The sequence below is a fragment of the Coccomyxa subellipsoidea genome (genome assembly GCF_000258705.1).
Source record: "Coccomyxa subellipsoidea C-169, whole genome shotgun sequence".
Classification (NCBI taxonomy): Eukaryota; Viridiplantae; Chlorophyta; class Trebouxiophyceae; family Coccomyxaceae; genus Coccomyxa; species Coccomyxa subellipsoidea.
Window position 1 is genome coordinate 686,187 of NW_005178037.1, and position 18,791 is coordinate 704,977.

The 18,791-nt window shown below is 51.2% G+C and overlaps 4 protein-coding genes across 4 annotated transcripts; 1 reads left to right on the forward strand and 3 right to left on the reverse strand.

The window, feature by feature from the left end:
• Nucleotides 1–1,619: 1,619 nt before the first annotated feature.
• COCSUDRAFT_36205 (amino acid transporter) lies at nt 1,620–6,558 on the reverse strand (the record flags this gene model as incomplete). The annotated part of the gene is made up of 16 exons (XM_005648443.1): nt 1,620–1,796; nt 1,998–2,035; nt 2,204–2,252; nt 2,381–2,455; nt 2,709–2,804; nt 2,903–2,960; nt 3,067–3,087; nt 3,237–3,382; nt 3,573–3,629; nt 3,912–4,000; nt 4,295–4,397; nt 4,966–5,074; nt 5,245–5,302; nt 5,727–5,873; nt 6,168–6,254; nt 6,453–6,558. 16 exons carry the CDS (start codon nt 6,556–6,558, stop codon nt 1,620–1,622), a joined length of 1,416 nt encoding a protein of 471 aa, XP_005648500.1.
• Nucleotides 6,559–7,543: 985 nt separating this feature from the next.
• Nucleotides 7,544–10,961, reverse strand: COCSUDRAFT_62487 (hypothetical protein; the record flags this gene model as incomplete). The annotated part of the gene is made up of 8 exons (XM_005648444.1): nt 7,544–7,961; nt 8,322–8,497; nt 8,742–8,882; nt 9,101–9,223; nt 9,612–9,773; nt 10,063–10,152; nt 10,504–10,700; nt 10,901–10,961. 8 exons carry the CDS (start codon nt 10,959–10,961, stop codon nt 7,544–7,546), a joined length of 1,368 nt encoding a protein of 455 aa, XP_005648501.1.
• Nucleotides 10,962–12,037: 1,076 nt separating this feature from the next.
• Nucleotides 12,038–16,379, reverse strand: COCSUDRAFT_62488 (hypothetical protein; the record flags this gene model as incomplete). The annotated part of the gene is made up of 11 exons (XM_005648445.1): nt 12,038–12,273; nt 12,588–12,711; nt 12,909–13,108; nt 13,570–13,732; nt 13,908–14,048; nt 14,367–14,489; nt 14,747–14,812; nt 15,372–15,498; nt 15,622–15,788; nt 15,937–16,125; nt 16,296–16,379. The coding sequence occupies 11 exons, from the start codon at nt 16,377–16,379 to the stop codon at nt 12,038–12,040; spliced, it is 1,620 nt and encodes a 539-aa protein (XP_005648502.1).
• A 746-nt stretch (nt 16,380–17,125) lies between these two features.
• Nucleotides 17,126–18,558, forward strand: COCSUDRAFT_23187 (putative integron gene cassette protein). Its single transcript, XM_005648446.1, has 5 exons — nt 17,126–17,361; nt 17,449–17,452; nt 17,564–17,605; nt 17,788–17,917; nt 18,097–18,558. The coding sequence occupies exons 1-5, from the start codon at nt 17,287–17,289 to the stop codon at nt 18,272–18,274; spliced, it is 429 nt and encodes a 142-aa protein (XP_005648503.1). The 5' UTR covers nt 17,126–17,286; the 3' UTR covers nt 18,275–18,558.
• Nucleotides 18,559–18,791: the final 233 nt, after the last annotated feature.

Consider the following 18,791-nt stretch of genomic DNA (forward strand, 5'->3'; position numbering starts at 1 on the left):
AGGGAGTGTTCTCAGTAGGTGAACTTGTTGAGATGGCAGGGAGCAGCTCAAGTGCTGGGCTAGCATAATTTGTCTGACATAGCGACAGGATGAGAGAGGAGCACAGATAAATAAGAGGGGTGGTGATTATGAGGAGAGATTGAAGTGATGAGGGAATGGCTGCTGAGAGTTGTCATAGATGGCATGGTGTATTCTTTCTACGATTAGATGGGGGACTGCAAATTTCTATCATGCAAGACATAGATCATTATTTGGTGGTGCTCACCAGACGTGTGAGAACCCATTCTCAAGGAAACCTACATAAAGGTTAATTGCACTGCAGGCTAGATTCTGAAATGCCATACTCTGCAGACCTTTGACTGGGGGTGATCGGAGCCCCTCTGATTGCAACAATGCATATTCGCATGTACATAATGGAGTGGAATCCAGTTTGCGCAAGTGAGATTGATTTTGGTGTCCAATTGTGCTTGCCCTGTTAGCCTCAGAAGATGGCCGAGCTAGGGTCACGATAGCGAATAAATTGTGAACTTGGATTCCAGAGCATTGTAAATACAACTGAACTGCAGCAGTTGTAGATAAACTACACGTACTTACAGATCTCTTTGAAGGAAAATGTGTGCACTTGTCAAGACAGTGTGAAGGCGTAATATTATAGGTGTCCAACTTCTCCCTGGCAATACAAGTCAACCCAATTGGTAGCAACAGCACTAAGGTAGTGAGCAAGCAAAGTCATGCCTGTGGTACTATCTACTTGCGCTCCCTTGCTGACATGCTAACAATACTTTTCCAACCCAAAAATTTGTCCAAGGTGCTAGCACCTCAATAAGACCCACCAAAGAATGCCCCACAATAGCCTGCTCTAGCCATTGAAGAAAAGAAGTGACCCTACTGCGGTGGACTAGCAATACCCAGACCACCCGCGACTCATGAAACAATAAAAAGGAAACATGCCCTTGTAGAAGTCTTTCATGTCAGGCAAGGTCTCACATCTTGAGTGAGAGCTTGCTTCATAAAATGACCCAGCTGTTTGACAACATGCTCACAGTTCCCTTGCGCTCCTGGCAAATGTGCCAGGTGGCAAGCTTCAACAGCCAATAATTGGGCTGCCTCATGGGATGAGCATGCCCGCACCCCCTGGCCAATTTCCAGGGGTAGCGAGACATTTGAACAGCATCCAGGGCTATTAAAAGGTGCACAAGCCGACTCACTGGCACGCCAAGAAGGTCCCCACATTGTACAAGCACCGGAAAGGAATATTATCGGTGCGACTGGTCATGAGATTACTGCAGGCAGAAGCTGTGTCAAGGCATCCCTGCATCACCGGGGTGCCTTCACACTGAAAGTGCGTTTCAAGGACTTCCCCATGTAAAGGAAATCCTTGTTGGACTTACTACCACTGCAACAACATATAGCATTGCTGCACGCTGGCTTGAGCCGCGTGCATGCATGCAGCCGAGAGAATTCAGAGCTGTTGGAAAAAGGCGCCAGGCACTTTCTGAGCTGGCCAGTCCCAGTGTCAAGGCCTCCTCAACATCAATCATGCCCCAGCCACGTCCCTCTGTTGCCCCTAGCGGAAGGTCGACCACTGCATTCTTTCGGGTTGCGCGACTCGGAGGGCCTCAGCGGCGGTAGGAGGTCTGGAAGGGGGTGTAGTTGCGAGTGTCTGCATAGATTCCTTCCACAGAGCCGATGGCGGCGGCGATGGAGATGAGCCAGCAGAGGACATTGAGGCCCTGCAGGAAGCACCACCGCCCAGACCACATGGGAATCTTCTTCTGCACAATGTGCATCTGGATCTGCACCGCGCAACACACCAGCTATCCGTCAGCCCAGGTGCTGCTGTCCCCTTTTTGCACTCTGGATTATGGTGGAGATTGGCCCATTTGCTGTATAACCAATGCTGTCTGCAACATGCTGCAAAAGTTTGACATGTGAATGTTTTCTGGGAAGCAGGTTGACACTGTTGCAGTGCTGCGGCAAGAGGCAGCGAGACGCACCGGGAAGAAGACAGTCAGTGGAGCAAAGCCGATTGCACCTGCAATAAAGCCAGCCAATTTGTCACTCCAGAGCTTAGGAAGTGATATGCAAGAGACTGCTGCTCTGTTCGAGCCTGACAAGTATGAAGAATACAGATGATCCTATTTTATTGGGTTTTTTAGTGAGTGAGCAAACATGCAAGATTTCAACAGAGGGAAAGGCGCACCAAGAAGGCCGACAATGTCATTGAAGAAGGGGAGCAGCAGTGCCACAATCTGCGACAGGCAAAAAACTGTAAGGACCTGGTAACTGTTGAATCCCTACTGAGAGATGCGAGTCCCAGAAGCAGGAGTTTATTGAGTTCAATACTTTATTGAGTTCAATGGGAAACAACTGGACTCACTGTGACGATGATGACGTAGACGGTGCGCCAGATCAGGCGGAAGGGGCTCGCCCTGAACAGGCCCATGCCGGGAATCTACACACACCCATCCACCCATCAGCAAAGGCATTCCCCCCCTTGTCACAACCGGTAGTGCGGACATCACTTGCAGTAAGCATAGTTTGACACTTCTACATAGAATTGCTTGTTCAGATCATACACGCTGCAAGACCAGCTGGGACCACAATGTCTGGCACCTGAAAGCATTACTGGGTAGCATGTCAGTAAGCAGCAGCCAAAAGTGTGTGCAGGGAGTAAAATAGAAGTTCTGGTGGTGTCATAACCGCACCTCAACAGCAAAGAGCTCCCACTGCAGGAACCTGCTCTTTGGGAAATATCTGAAAGCTGATGCTTCCACAAAGCCGAAGAATGGCTGGATCCACACCTGCAGTACAGTCAGGGCTGTCAGTGATGAGCGGTCTCATGCGCCATAAAAAAACTTGCTGTAATTCCCTGATGTTCAGTCTAACCAATGCAGCATACCTGGTAGCCTCCGAGGAGATGCACAAAGATGGCTGCGTTGGCGATATCAATAAGCCACCTGTGAGAAAGCGGAAGTTTTGAGCAAAAGTAAGCTACTAAGGTCTCGTTTGAAAACATAATGTACAGCAATTGAGGAAAGAAAGGGGTGCTAGGAAAGTTCTTACCATGGATTGTAAAAGCCAAACCTGCAAGCAGTGAGCATGGGTGTCAGCAAGCCAGGGACACACTGTGGGCGAAAATATCTCATCGTCTGTTTTAGAGCAAGCTTACAGAGAACAGAGCTCAAGCGCAATAACTACCGCATATTGAATGTGTGCGGGAATCTAGAGCACACCCGCTGAGCAGGTTTCCTGGCGCGCTGTTACCAAACGCGGCATAGCCGATGATGCCGATGCATGCGTAGAAGAAAGTTGTCGTGGCGATGCCATACACTGTCGCCCTCCTCATCTTCTTGGTCTCGCCTGGTGACTGGATTGTGTCCTGTGCGCAGACCCCAATGCACGCATTCAATGTCATGATAGAGGTCTCAATGTCCTCAGTTAGGCCAGTGCAAAATGAGGTGAGCATGTGCATGAGGTCATCATAGAAGTTGACACATCTTGAATTGAGACAGCTGTACTTGGCAATGTGCTGTTTGCATGAAGAAAGTTGTTCACAATCTGGTGCTCACCGTGATCTCAATCAGAATGAAGCTGAAGCTGTACGCGAAGGCAATGTTACCAAGCGCCTGCATGCATCACACACTATGCTGTCAAGATGGCACAGGCAAATGAGTTATTCGCAAGATTCACAAATTGCATGTATGCAACAGCAGCAGTTGTCATGACCACAGCTTCCCTCTCCCCGCAAAAATACATCCCCTGTTCATCTGAGCATAGCCATCACTGCCACAGAAGTGCCAGCTGAGAGCTTCACTTGGGTACTTCTTGCGCCACATGTCTTGACAAATAAGGAAGATATAGTTGTAAGTTGTCTGCATGGGAGGCTAGAGAGGAGGCTGTGGCCGCACCTGGAAGATGCCCCAGACTTTCCCTGCGGCGGTGGTGTCAATGCCAATCTGGAGGCCCCCAACAGTGCCCGTGCCAGTGGTGCTCCCCTCTGCCAAAACACAGCAACTCTGACCTCAGAATACATATATTTATAACATATATTAATAACATATATTTAGCGTTCCCTAATATAGCGCTCTTCAGCAGCACTGCTAAGTGGATCTTGAAGATTGCCCAGTTCTGCCTCTTTGCATGTTAGGTCTGCACATCTTGCACTGGATCTGCCTTAAAGAGAAGAGCTGTCATTTGCCACCACAATGTCAAGTGCGCGCTCAATCTCCTGTTGTGAGGAGTGGGCATGGACAGGTTTGTCAGGGCCTTTTGGGAGGGGCAAAGGACTCACGTGCGGCTTGGGCAATGCACTCCCCGAGGCCGATGAAGGCATAAGTGAAGCTCATCAGAGTGGCGACAATACTCAGCCACCAGATGCGGTCAATGTCCTGGATCTGCAAGAAGGAGGCAGCAACCTTGTCATTTGCTGCGACCTGAATTCAAACCACAACCTGGAGCATCCCTGGACAAACATACATGCAGATTCTGCCCTGTAAACAGCAGACTCAGGCGTACCTAGTCCTTAAGGACTCGAAAATGTGTAGTAATAATAATAACAGCAAACTCTGAGTAGACTAAACTCATCAGATCCTGTCATACCCCTTTGCCTGAGACAGGCTTTCCTTTCACAAACAGCTGCCATGCATGCTGATAAGTAATCGCAACCAGGCCACAGATTCAAGTGAAATTTTGGCACCCTTAAATTGGTAAAGACCGGGGTACTAAAGACTTCAGCAGGGGGAATCTCTAGTCCGCCCAATCCAGAGAAGTACCTGAGAAAATGGGGTTGAAGAGATATGGCCTGCCCAACTTCGAACTGAGCTGCAAAAGCAGGGCTGGGGACCTTAAAACAACACCAAACTTACCCACAGATGACAGAAGAGACTGGGAATTGTTCAACCAAGTGCCTATGTGCGGACCTCTCTAGTCCTGCACCCAAACAGGGTGCAGCTGGGTACGCACCTGAGAGAAGAGGATCTGGAGCGCGCCGAACAGGATTATCCAGGGATTGTTGGAGATTTCGCAGGGGTTGCTGATGTCAGCGTGAAAGCAGTCGGAGCGACGAATGGCCCTGCAAAGAAACAATGAAACTACTCAGGCAAGGTGCATACATGCGAAATTCTCAACGACGCGGCCATCTAATGGACAGCACGTGCACAAGACAGTCCAGCATGACTTTGTGTAGCTGTCTGTGCAGTGCATCTGAAATGACATTATGAGTCGCAGCAGGGTTGCACTCACGTGGCAGCAATCCCAGCAGTCACTGTGTAGCCGACGGAAGTCCCCACCATGTTGGCATCTGCACAGCACATGCACTGTTTCGTCAGCGACTAAAACCGTTTCACGACACCCTTACCCCTCCAGTCACAATGAAAAGGTTGAACGCCTGTTTCTGAATGCAGTCACAAGCCACAAAGGCAGCAGGACAGGGGAGTGGCGCTCACATTGGACCGCTCCGCAAGCAATGTAGTATTTGCCACCTGCAAAGCAGCCAGCAGCACATGTCACACCAGGTATTTTCCCCTCCTCTCATCTTGTTCCTCTCTTGTGGAACACACAGCAGCAGTGGAATGAGGAGGGTGCAGGTGCAAAGGGCAGGCTCCAGAGCCCCTGTGATTTGATTAAGCTGCGTCAAGCAGTACTTTTCCTCTTGCATAGAAGAAAAGATTTCCAACACTGGATGTAATACGTTGTTGCACAATTGCACAAGGTGGGTTGCTCACCTAGGTAGCGCTTGACTGCCTGGATGTAGGTATAATTCCTCTTCTCCCCATCAACGTCCGGGAAGCGGTAACAGTCGATGAGCAGCGCTGAGCAGTACCAGGTGATCCATGCAAACATGAAGAGCACGATGGGGCCCGCCACCCAGCCTGCACGACAAACCTTTCATGCAAGACCTCATATTTGAGATTCAAGGCACACGCCAACATGTTACATGCTCTCATGCGGAGGTCTTCTGTTGCGAGGAAAGTGCAGTTGGTGCATGCTGTCAATAGGTGACACATCCAGCCATTTGAGGTTGCATGCGATATTTGCAAAGGAAAGAGACAATGCAAAGAAGGGAACTTGCTGCTAGCTGCTGGTTGTACGCGGTGATGAAGAGTATGCAAGCTGCTAAAGCGTGTGCATAGGTGTAGCTACAGGGCAGCTGCACAGGGTCGCACCAAGCCAGGAGACTCCCCAGGCGAGGGACAGGACGCCGCTGCCAATGACAGCGCACACGATGTGGGCGTAGGCCGTGATCCAGCCACCTGTGTCACAAGGCCACCTCCTGATCTCACCATCTTGGACCTATACTTTCTGTCATCAAATACCTGGGAAGAGTCGGGCGCTGTACCGATTGTACTGACAAAATGGATATTCGTATACAATCGATGCGTCTGTGGTCTGGCAAGGGCCCTGGAGTTACGGCTCAGTTGCACTGTGCATCGGATCACAAATGACCTTACCTGTCCTGGCAACATGACCGTCGTCATCGTACTTCTCGAGATCTGAGCGGGCGAAACCCTTCTCATCTACCAAAAGTTTAGGATTGTGAGGCTCGCCATTCTCCATCGCCTCATCCCCTTCTGTTGCTGCTCGGCCTTTAGTTGCTGACATTGAAACCCTGCGACCCGATTTACAACGTTACCATGCGTTTCGGCACGTTCAACGCCATATTCTTGATCTACTTGTGCCTTTAACTTTCCCTGTGCAGTTTGGAACCACATTTGCATTTTGGACCCACAATTAGGTGTTCTCATCCCATCCCAGTGCTTTTCGTTTTCGGTTTTAGGCTAGCGTACGTCTGTCTCATGGAAATGTGAGCACAAGGCGCTCTTAGATACAGGTACGATGCACGACACCACACACTTGGGATGAAGATAGGAAGGGGTGATTATGGTGCCATCAGTGAGGCACTCACTTTTCGCTTGAATGCGTCGGGATGCAGCAGATGCCGGTCCTTTCACCGCACAGCTTTAGCGCCGTGACAAGCTTGTCCAGGCTCTACCCTCCCGCAAGATCTCAATCATATAGCCGCTAGATACTGGATGACAATGCAGGTGGACGACAAGTGGGGCAAGTACGAATATGGTGCGCTCCACATGGGTCCACGTGCATGAGTAAAGCTCCATTTTCTTGGAGGAAGAAAGCTCAGATATTTTCATGCACGAGATTTCATGGTGACTGCAACATCTACGGCGGTCATTGTGCGTCACCTGCCTTGCTATATTGCATGTCGAGATCTACTGGCCGCTGGTGCATTCCGCAGCACCGTATTGGGAGAACCTCGGGTTGGGTCTGCATCATGGAACTTCAAGTAGGAAGTTCCCTGGAACTTCATTGAAAAGAGCAGAGCATGTGCGGGTGCCGGATCTACGTTAAAGTCATAAACACAGAACAGTCCTCTGTGGCAGCCGTGTTCAGGCAAACGCTGGCTGACACCATGGTTCTAGCAGCTTGATGATCTTATCACCGTGCTGTCAGAACTTATTTGGTCCAGAAATCAATTGGAAACCACCATCATAATAATGGTACAGATGCCATTGATGCCAGTCGCTTACAGCGCGGCAACTTCCCACTCGAAGAGCACGTGCACGCGCAGCACTGAGCCGAGCAGCCGCCAGACGTTATGCGCGGCCTTGGCCCCCCAGACCCCCCACAGCGCATGCAGCCGCCACTCAGTCAGCGCCAGCAGGGGCGCAAACGCGATTACAAACCCGGTCAGCATCACTGTGCGCGCGCATGCGAAGGACTGCGTCGCGTACATGAGGCCGTCGTACACAAACACCGCCGCATTGATCGGCTGCGCCAGGCACAGGAAGAACCACAGCCGGCCCTGGAGTGTCGATTTTGTCTCGGGGTCTGATGTGAAGAGTGCAATGATGCTCTCCTCGTTTGTCCAGATGGCGGCTGCGCTGGCCAGGCCCACGGCGAGGCCCATGCCGACCAAGCGCAGCGTCAGAACCCGGAAGTTCCTGCAGGCATGTGAGCACTGATTTGGCATGTGACTGAGTATGCAGCTGAATTGCTGCCATGATGCAGTCGGAGCCATTCCTCTTTGCCCTGGTGTGGCGCTGCAACAACCGGCGCGGCAGGATAGTGGGTAACAGCTGAGCAAAATAGTATGGCGCGATCAGATCCACCAGTTCATGATAGCAGGTGGAAATTGTCAGAGTACTGAGTATGGCAGCAATCATTGACATTGACTCTCCAGATGTCTTCCCTACATAGCGTGTTTGGCTGCATGCCAGCGTCTTGCATCTGCTCTCCTCTGAATACATGGTGAGGCATGCACACTGGTTCTGCGCTTGAGATGCTCAATTCGTCAGGCATACCTCAGCGCGGCCGGCTCGGCGCTGGCGGCCAAGCGGGAGCCGAGGACCGTGCCGGCGACCGCAAATCCGTCGACTACATATGACGTAAGCAGCCATAGCTGCGCCACCACCTGGTGGGCCGCCAGGCTGGCCGTGCCCAGCCGCCCCGCCACTGACAGTGCCAGGAAGAAAGTGGCCTGCGCGCAGCATCGACTGAGAACCTGTGCATGAATTCTGGCTCTAAGACTCCTTCAAAAATACAATGTGTGCTTACTGCCGTCTGAGGCCAGATGCCAAGGCTCGTCAGATTAGCAAAGATGGACATAAAATTCAAGCAGAGAATGAAAGCACTAAAGAATAGCTAATAACCCAGTATTTGAGTGGCCGTGCTTCTGTTAAACAAGAATAAAAGGCAAGGGAATGGAGCCACGCACGGCATACCTGCAGTGTTGCAGACCGTATGAGCATGTTCAGGCCGTCCCTGACAAAGTCCCAGAAATGGAGCGAGCTCAGCGCAGCATCCTGTGCAATCTGAACCTCAGCATCACCTAATGCCCCAGCACCCTCCGCAAATTCCTGCACCTGAAACAAACAGCTGGAGAAATTCGATTCTTCCTTCCTTTACACTCCTTTGCACAGCAGCAACAGCGTCAGAACAGAACAAGAAGACAGTAATAAGGAAGTAGATCTCAGACAGGAATGAGAAGGGGTCAATGGTGCTGCAGAAAGGCATCTACTGAAACACCTGAGCCGCTGACAAGATAACGGAACAGTGCTGCTTGGTGCAGGTCAGAACGCACCAGTGGCACTCTCTCCGCTTCTGAGTCACCATCCAGACAAGCAGCTGAAGACTCCATCAGGCGCTCCTCCAGAGCACTCTGTGGCGGCTGGGGTGCCAGCGTGGCGATGCAGATCCCGCCTTCCTGACACGAAACACCCACCCTTGTCAGCCATTCCTTCCCAGCATGACATGACCCTGATGGCTCAGCCACGCACTTCTACAGTTCTTTCAACAGCAAGAGAGTCTGCAACATCCCCACTTCTGCCCTCTGTTCCCAATTGTGACCCCAGACTCTTCTTTGGCAATCCCTTGATTTTGCTGGCAAGAAATATAAAGTTTGGACAGCCCCTGGCACGCTGTGCAGGATAATAAGTGCTCCCGGGCCGGGAAATGATCGTATTGTTGGTGTAGCCTGTTTACACCGAGAGGCAGCCCTTCCTCCCTACATGGCAATCACACTTCCTCGTGCCACTTGCATTGTTCCCGGTCTGTAGCGCATGTCCTAGGGTTTTCAGGGGACGCGCACCAACGATGGCGGAAAGGGAGGCGCAGGCGATGGAGACGGCTCCGAGCGCGGCCAGCCGGCCAATCGGCGGGGCCGGCATGGCCGCCAGCACGGCCCAACTGCCGGCAATCTCCAGCACGCTCTGGCTCGTATTCAGCGCCGCGTTCACCGCCACCCTGTTGTAGCCCTGCGCAAGGCAAGGTTTATCATAATGGTGATGTGTTTGGGGCCAGGCAATAAGCAGCTGGGAGCCTTCCAGCAGCTGAATATCTCAGAGGTGGCAGACAATGCGCCGGCACGGCTACGCGTCCTCAAGCAAATTCATGATGACACTGAGAGGCACCTTTAAGAACGGTTGTTTCCCCTTTTTGATGGGAATGCTAGTATGTCTTTGCTGCCTCCCAGCTCATGCACTCAGGCCTGAATGCGGCGGCGCCAACAGCCTTCACAGGTTTTTGATGGTATTACTGGCCTACCTGCAGTATGCCGTTGATTGCCATGTTCAGCAGCGCGATAGGTGCAAGGCCGGCTCGCAGCCACCAGTAGGCAGCAGCCTCCTGCTGCACCTGCACATTGGGCAACAAGGAATCCCCCAATCAACTGCTGCATGCTCCGCCCTTCAGACATGCAAGGAGCTGAGGGAAAAGCGGTGTAAGAATATAAGAAAAAGGCACACCTCTGGCGAAAGGTGTAGAAAAGTTGTGATGGGTCTCTGCAGACCAGCCAGCACTGCAAATGCCAGGAGGCCTGCACCCAAGGCACTGCATGTGCATAACACCCATCAGCGCATGCATGTCAAGGCCAGGCTTTGACCGGCTTGAAAGGAACAGTAGAGTTCTTTTCCTCATGTCATTGTATGCTGATAAAATGATGGAAGGATGGCATGCATGGCGTTACCAAATAAGGGCCAGGCGCACGCGGCTGCGCAGGAGTGTCCATTTGCCAGATCCCACGCTCTGGCCCACTTTGGCGCTGACGCCGTCTACCAGGAAGTTGAACAGGAAGCAGGTGGTGTTGGCAGTGGTGGACACTGCTGCAAAGGCTGCCTGCACTGGGCTGCCCCCGTAGGTGCCCAGCAGAGCTGTCTGCACAGTGACTACCAAGGGCGCAGCCACTGCATCCACAGCTAATCCATCAGGATCAATTAGCTCTCTGGACATTCTTTGTCTATTACTTTGGAATGACCAAGTCCCTTGGCTGCAGCAAACATTTTAAGCTAGGGAGGGAGCCAAGGGCGGAGGCCTGGCGCCCCTACTAAATTCACTTCCATTACCTTCAAAGTAAAATTCAAGGAGTAGATTGCAATTTTCTTACCGTTCAGGACGATTGCTGGGATGGTGATCCCACAGATCGTGCCAAAGTCTACTTCAGCCATGGGCTGGGGTGTGCCACTGAAAATGATATCTTTCGAATTGTCTGGCGAATTTCTGGCTATCAAGCAGCTGAGTCATCAAATCGGTTGATTGTGCAACGAGTCCTTTCTAAGCCTAATTGAGTGGATTTATGAAAGCATCGACTCCTCATGGCATGCAATGGGGTGCGACAAAAAGACTGCTGCCGCCTCAGTACTGGAACTGAAAGGATAAGAAATAAATGGTTGATATACCTATCTACGCAGAGCAAGATAAAACCTAATTATTTGCATAGTTACGTATACACCAGAACTCTGATGGGTGGGTGTGCCGTTTCGAGGTGGCATATTTCATTCATTTGCTTACACTGCCTACCCAGTAAGCTTCTACCCACAATGCTCTATATCTATGGACAAGTACTGTGGAAAGGAAGCACCCGCTCTGAACACCGGTCCCAGGCAGTGCTTATGCCCTGCCTTGCAACCTCCACTTCAGCACTCACTTTTTCACGTCTATAGGACTGGTTTCTACGAGTATTCACATGATGAAGCAGAGCCTCACTGCACCAGAGCATCTTGGCGAACGCCCAGGCCCTGCCTAGCATGTTCAAACAGAGGAATTCAACACCGTGTTCCTTGATACATGAAATTCAGGCCCACATCCCAACGCATCAACACCAGCGCTGCTCCCCGCAGCACACCATGCCGCCAAGCAATTATGATGCACTCTACCTTACTGCACACAGGTCCCTTTGCAAAACAATGCAGAAATTTCTGACACCGCCAACAGAACTGACTGCGCTGCAGCTCCATTGTCCAGAAGACTTATTAACTTCACAGTGAAGGCTAGCCACAATTGGCGCCTTGTTCCTGCAGCTTGTTCCTGTTCCGGCTTGCGCACCATCCCCTTTGCATGCTAGCCAGCTGTACAGCGCATGACCCTTGCAACCAACTTCTAGTTCCGGTTTCATTACTCTATCACTGCTCTCCTTGTGTGGGAGTGCTGATCTGCACATGAGGCATATGTGCATAGTTCCCTCACTCTATCGCAGCCCTGCTTGTGTGGATCACGGAGGTGACTTTGCACACGAGGAGAGTGCCTACACAGCACCAGTTGCACCATTCTCCACAGGATGCTGGGCAGGGGGCGGTGCAGTTGGGGCAGCAGGCTCTGCCGCTACAGCCGGCGCCTTGGCAGCCCCTGCAGCTGCATGCCCATTGGGCACCTGCTGTGAGCTGGCTGCGCCCGCGCCCTGCTGCCTGCGTGCCTCCCACGGGTTCATGCTTTGAGCAGCTGGACCCCCCGCTCCCTTGGAGTGCGCCGCTCCATTGGCCCCTGTCACCATTAGGCATAGGTTGAGACAAGGGAAAATGCAAGACATTGAAGGCATTGCAAGCACCAAAGTTATGGTTTGTTACTCATAAAGTTCGAAAGTACCATCGATAGAGAGAGACACTTGCAAAAGGATACACTCTGCAGCTGCATCAAATGACTGTGAGATCACAGGGCATTCAAAAGCAGGCTCGTATATGTTGCCATGCATCAAGCAGCCTTTTGCAGGAACGATCTATTGAGTAGGTTGGCGGCACCAAACAGGAATAGCAACAAGGCATGCGGGCTTTGATCGAGGTCCACTGCAGGGTCAGCACCTGTCCTTCCTCTGTTGGCGGAGGGCTTTGATGCCTGCCCCCTGTTGCGGCCCTTGTTGTGGAGCTCTGCCTGGGCCCTCTCCTTTGCAGCCTGCATCCTGGCGCGATCTATCAATCTGGCCTCCTGCGCCAGAAGTGACACTAACACCGTCAACACCCCACGGTCTTTGTCAATTTCCCTTGTGAACAAATGTAGCGCAATAAAGGCCTGATATGCCAAGCTGCTGGGACTGGACGCTGGACACTGACAACTCAAAAACCTTGAAAGCTGTGTGACCGTGGCTCAAGTTTTGAAACAAGGCGACGAAAGGAAAGGCAGACCTCCTTGATCTGCGCGTCTGTCTTTGGAGCGGGAGCGGGCTTCTCTGGGCGCCGGTTGTTATTGCCACCCGCCGCACGAGGCTGAGAGGGGGGCCTCTTTGCTGCAGCTGCAGACGGAGGCTTCCTGTTCGCGACTGGCGCAGGAGGCCTCCTTGGGCCTTGCCCCTTGGTCTTCCGTCCATTCTCCATCACAGGCACAGCTGCGGCAAAACCAGCACTGACTCAACACTGCTGTCTTTCAACTTTATTCCTGCAACCCCAACCCCATTTGAACAACTCCAACGCACCACCACCAACTAACTCACGCAGATGTCCTTCAGCTAGCACCTTGCAATCCCAGCCCTTTTTTGAACTACTGAACACGAGGGGTTATTTGGATGTAACAAGAGCATCTGCAAGGGCAGAAGAGACAGCGGCCATCCACGAAAATTGTCACCCGCTGGCTTGCCAGGCTGGTTGGCAATACACTTTGCTGCACAGCCCTACACATGTATGCTCAGAGAGCGTGCTGCCTTTAAAAAGCATGCAGGGATCCCTAGAGTTCAACACCTGGAGGATCTGCCTTTGAAAAGCAAGCAGGGATGCTGAAAAGTGCACACATGGAGGATCAGAGAGCGTGCTGCCTTTTTGAGAGCATGCAGGGATGCTGAGAAGTCAATACCTGGAAGGTCGGCCAACATGGGGAGAGGCCCTGTGACCATTTCTTGGCAGGCTGTACTGATGTAGGCACGCAGCTGCTTCAGCTCTTCCCTCTCTCCAGGGGAGGCCAGCGCCAGGGCAGATTCCGCACTGCTCTGCAGCATGGTGGCCTTGTCGACCAGGCCCTGTTTTGCACAGCAATCTCCCATAAACACCGTACCATCACTACCTTTTAGAGGGGTTTCTTTTATTTTGTTTGTAAAACCCGAACTAATTGTGTGGTTGACATGAAAGAGAAACTGCCAACAACGGGCTAGCAGATAGCGTGATGGAGGATTTTCTGAGCACAGCTGGGCACACCTTCATTTCCTCCTTGTCCTCTGCAAGTCTTTGCTGCACCATGGGAAGTGCAGTGCTGTTGGAGCCAATGCGTTTCAGCAGCTGAATCTCCCTGTTGCGCGCCTCTATCTTTGCTGCCTGCGCTCGTCCCCTCTCCAGCAGCTGAACATGTGCACAGCATGCAGTGTGAGAATTGCATGTGATCAATGCATCTGCCCAGCTGATCATGTGCACAGCATGCAGCCTTACAATTGCTCATTGTCAAGCAAGGCATGTCCCCAGCTGATCATGTGCACAGCATGCAGCCTTACAATTGCTCATTGTCAAGCAAGGCATGTCCCCAGCTGATCATGTGCACAGCATGCAGCGTGGCAATTGCTCATTTTTTTTGCATGTTCCCAGTGTCAAAGCTTGGCGTGAAACTTAGCCGCGCCAAAGGATGCAGGAACAGAATGGCAGCTTGTTCAGTCACATATGCACCTGTTGGATGACTTTGTAGTGCACGGAGAGGCAGTGCTTGATGAAGTCCGCTGGGGCCAGCCCCTCTGGCACCTCAGCACTGCCTGCCTTATCATTTGCTGGCAGCACTCTTTCCACCGCTTCCTGAAACACACAAAAGAGCTCATAAGTTCAGAGTAGTCCTCCACCCAATCTTGCCATTTTCCAGCACACAGATGAGCTGTGAGCCTGGCCAGACACTCTAAAAGGTGCAGACATTATTGTGTGCTTCAACATATACGACACGAGGTGTCCTGAGAGATGACACACACCTTCAATTGGACGATAGTTGCCAGCTGTCGTTCCATCTCCTCCGTTGAGACTACAGGCTCTGAGCGAATGACCGCGAGTCTCTGCCCTACCTTCTCCTCCTGCACCCTGTTCTGCTCAAGCTCTGCTTTTACCTCTGACACTTGGCGCTCCAACTCCTGCAATGGATCCATCAGAGTTCTTCACTTCAACTTTCTCATTCAATAATCAAGTCAAAATGAAGTCTCAGGCTCAAAGCTTGTCACAGGCCCAAAAACCCTGTTCCAAGCACTCAAATGTGCATCTGCATAGTTGCGAACCTTCAACTCGCACAGCCAGGTATTTGAGGCCAGTGGCCAGTCACTTGTTACTTTGCCCAGGCTTAGTTGGTGACATTTTTGGCTGTAGATATACAGGTAGGACAACATGCGATCAGCTGTCTCACCTGCAACTTTACTTGTAGCTGTTGTGTAGACAGTGCTAGCCTGTGGCTCTCTTGCCGCAGCTGCTCCTCGTGCTCTGATTTGCCTTTCTTGTGGTACTGCATAAGCATGAGACATGTGTGAGCGATGCGCAAATTTGTCACGGAGCCTTTGTGGACACAACTGCTTGCATATACATGACAGCTACCCATGTGGACTTCGCTCAAGATCGGAATAACATGCATCAGAAATCCATGCCATCAGAAAACCTGCCATCTGACATGTCTGTGCAGAAGTGAAGTTCAGAGATGCTCACCGACACTTGATTGCTCAGTACAGTCTCAATCGATTTGATGTTCTCCAAGAGAGCGCCCGGCCGGTGGTCCAAGCCAAATCTTGCGCCCACCAGTTCCAGGAAGCTTTTGGATCTCTCCTCAAGATCCCTGCGCAAGGCTGCCATGGATCAGATACTCCGTGACACTGCCATGCATGGAAAGAGTTCTCTTTGATGCCAACATGTCAAAGAGTCCGGAAGCGGTTGGCATCTACTGAAAATGTCATCTCACCTGAATGACAGGGCCATGTCCATGCGTGTCTCCTGTCGCATGCACCGCTTGTGCAAGTCAAGGAGGTCTGCGTGCGCATCCTCTGAAGTCTTCTGGAAGTCTGCAATGAAGGCCTTCAAGGATGCCAGCGCACCATGCATGGCCGCCCTGGTATCGTCGTTCATGTCCTGCCGGCACAGTTTTGCTGTGTCAATTGCAAGGAGCAACAGGCTGCCTCTGTCACTTAGTAGAGGATATCAGGTTCATTGGCTGTCAACATGCGCCGGCAGTTGAAGGACTTGAATGGTCTCGCAAAATCTGTGGCCCAATGCTCACCTCAAAATTGGATGTGGGCAGGCGCTCTGCCACATGCAAGATAGCCAAGGCGAGCTGGGTGATGTCTTGCATCTCCACCCCGCCCAGAGCACTCAACAAGGCCATGAATGGCTGCTGAATTGCTGTGAGGTCATCATAGGCAGTACATCGCTCCAGGCAGATATCCAGGGCCTTGCTTCGAAGAAGCATCTACAGATGGCACATTATAAGGTCCGAGAAGATGCCTTGCTGCCCATCCAGTTGCAAGGTGCAAAATCCATAGATAGCAGTACTTTATGAACGCTGCTGTCAACCGAGAATGAAGAAAACGGATTACATCAAATCAGACATAATATTAAAGGCCATGAATCCGTTCTTACCTCCCTGTAGCCCTTGGGTGGCACCTGATGGTCTCTGGCTGCCTGTGAACTCGCGCCGTTGGTTTCACCCACTCGCAGCTGCATGGTGCATAATTTTCACGTTCAATGTTGGAACAATAAAGGGTTTGGACTTTCACAATATTACAGATAATATATGTTTACACCGTCACTGTCCTGCCTTGCACGGCACAATTATCTTTGAGCACTCCGGGCCCTTACCCCTGTTGTCCACCTCTCTAGAAGAGCCACGCATTCATCAACCGACCCGATGGCGCTCGCCGCTGTTTCTTGATCCACTGCGAATTTTGCCGCTTGGATGCTAGGAGGTGAGGGGTCTCTGGATCTTCCGCCTGACGGTACCTACATGATAAGCATGTCAAGTCACGGATAAACGCTTTGATTTGCATGCCTTCCGGCATGCGGCGCAAATGCCACTCTTTCTTCAGAGTAGGCGACTGATTCTTCGCGAATGGAGATGCAAACAGGATCTCACCGTTCGAAAATCAGGGATTGGGACGTATCGCTCGTACGATGCTGATGATGTGTTGCCAGCCGATGAAAGGCTACCAGACCTCTCTAGGCTGTATGGCTCAAATACCCATTCACCATTGTGGTTCCTAATCCTGCGAGAGTCTGCAGTCTCAGAAGGGCCATCCAGTGCTTCAGAAGCTGTTGACGACATTGCTACAGGCGCTATTGAAGAAGACGATCGGAGAAGGTTGCTTTTGTATTCTCTTCTGGGTGGGGCGTCTTGAAGGACCTTGCAGGGTTAGGGCTTCGTAGGGTTTCCAAGACAGCTCAACGGGCCCCTGCTTTGTTAACACCATTTCATAGAGCTCAATTGTCGACTTGTGTCTACATCACCAAGTCTGGGTTTCGAGAGGTCCAATCCAAGCATCGAAAACCAGCTCTTACCCATCTGCTGTTTTTAATCTGCCGTGATCTCGAAACAAACTGGCCTGTCACAGCGACAAGAAGAATCTTTGCAGCAATGACTGGTAATCAAGATGATCAAAATGGCGATATGGTGATCCATCGAGGAGGCTGCCATTGCGGTGCCATCAGGCAACTCAGCCAATCCCCTGCGAGACATGACAGTGTTGATGCGTGCAATCACGGATTTGGCAACAGGTCCTCTTCCAGATGAATAAGTTTCGTGTTCGTTTCTGTGCAGGTTCGAGGTGGGTGTTCATTATTTTCCTAGATACCCCGACCCAGCACCTCCTCAGCCCAGCCTTGTCTGATCTGAGCCAGTGATGTTGCCCCACAGTGTGATGCCAGCCCTGAGATCACGGCTTTCCAATGCAACTGTGAGTTCTCTACTTGTCCCCCATGATTCGCAACTGCTTGTTCCCTTCCCAGCTGCTTGTCCACCGAAATTGTTTGCAGTGTTGTCCCAAAATGTCATCTCCTGGGTCTCAAGGTGCCAACTTGACCTTTGAAACATGAAAGCACCTGGTAGGAAAGACAATGATCATGCCATATGGTGCAGGTTCGGTCTGCATCATGAAGCAGAATGTCCACTTCATGGTGCCAGCAGAGCACTTCCGATTACTTCAGGGTGAAGATAAGCTCACGACCTATCAGTTCAATACAAACACGGCCAAGCACCTATTCTGTAGGTACGTCGCTGCCTCTTTTCAACGGAGTGCAGTATGACAGAAGTGAAACATGCTTAAGAAGCGTTTCGGGTGCTGTGCCTTGTGCCTTGAGTATGCATAGATGCAGCATCTCAATTTGCCTTAAGAAAACTTCTTGAATTCATTTTCAGTATTGGCACTTTCTGTTGCTTTGCATGCAGCATCTGTGGAGTGCAGAGCTTCTATCTGCCAAGGTCACATCCGACATGCCGAGCTGTCACAATCTATTGCATAGACCCAGGCACATTGAAAAATGTGAGTGTTGAGCAAGCGGATGGCAAAGACTGGGAGGCATGGCACGCCGTCTACAAGGCCAAGCAGCAAGAAGTTGACTCTTGAAAGTGCTGGCCGTCTATGCATGTTTAGGTTTATGATACGGATATGGTTTGACCTTTGTAGAGTAGTGGCATGTATGGCACTATTTGTCTTTGCAAACGAGGGCTTGCAAATCTTGCACTGCTGTGTCTTGCTGGTTCATGTTACATTCCAACTGATGCAACTGATGCGATAGCACAACGGCAACAAGTAGGGTGGCATCCTGTACAGAGACGATTGAATACACTTTCGGGATAGGCGTCAGAATCGTCACCCTCAGAACCCGTACTCGGGTAGAATAAGTTATACCACATGTGCACAAATATTCGCGATGAATTCCTTCATCCTGAGGTCCTATAAACAAAGAGACCTGGGCAGCTAAGATCTGAGTCAACACTGAGCTTAAATGAATGGTTTCCTATTGACCCAGCCTCTGTGGATGAGGAGTCTTGATCAAGATGCACAGGAATGGGCTGCAAAGGGTGTAATCCCCAGCAGTCTAAGGCTTTTTTTGTCTTCTGTGACACAAGCCCTCATAATG

What these genes read in the sequence shown, in the direction of transcription:
- COCSUDRAFT_23187 (XM_005648446.1), top strand. Translation starts at nt 17,287, where the DNA reads ATGACTGGTAATCAAGATGATCAAAATGGCGATATGGTGATCCATCGA. An exon ending in CACGGCTTTCCAATGCAACT is followed by an intron (nt 17,606 to 17,787) that starts GTGAGTTCTCTA and finishes CATATGGTGCAG; the next exon opens with GTTCGGTCTGCATCATGAAG. An exon ending in GCCAAGCACCTATTCTGTAG is followed by an intron (nt 17,918 to 18,096) that starts GTACGTCGCTGC and finishes CTTTGCATGCAG; the next exon opens with CATCTGTGGAGTGCAGAGCT.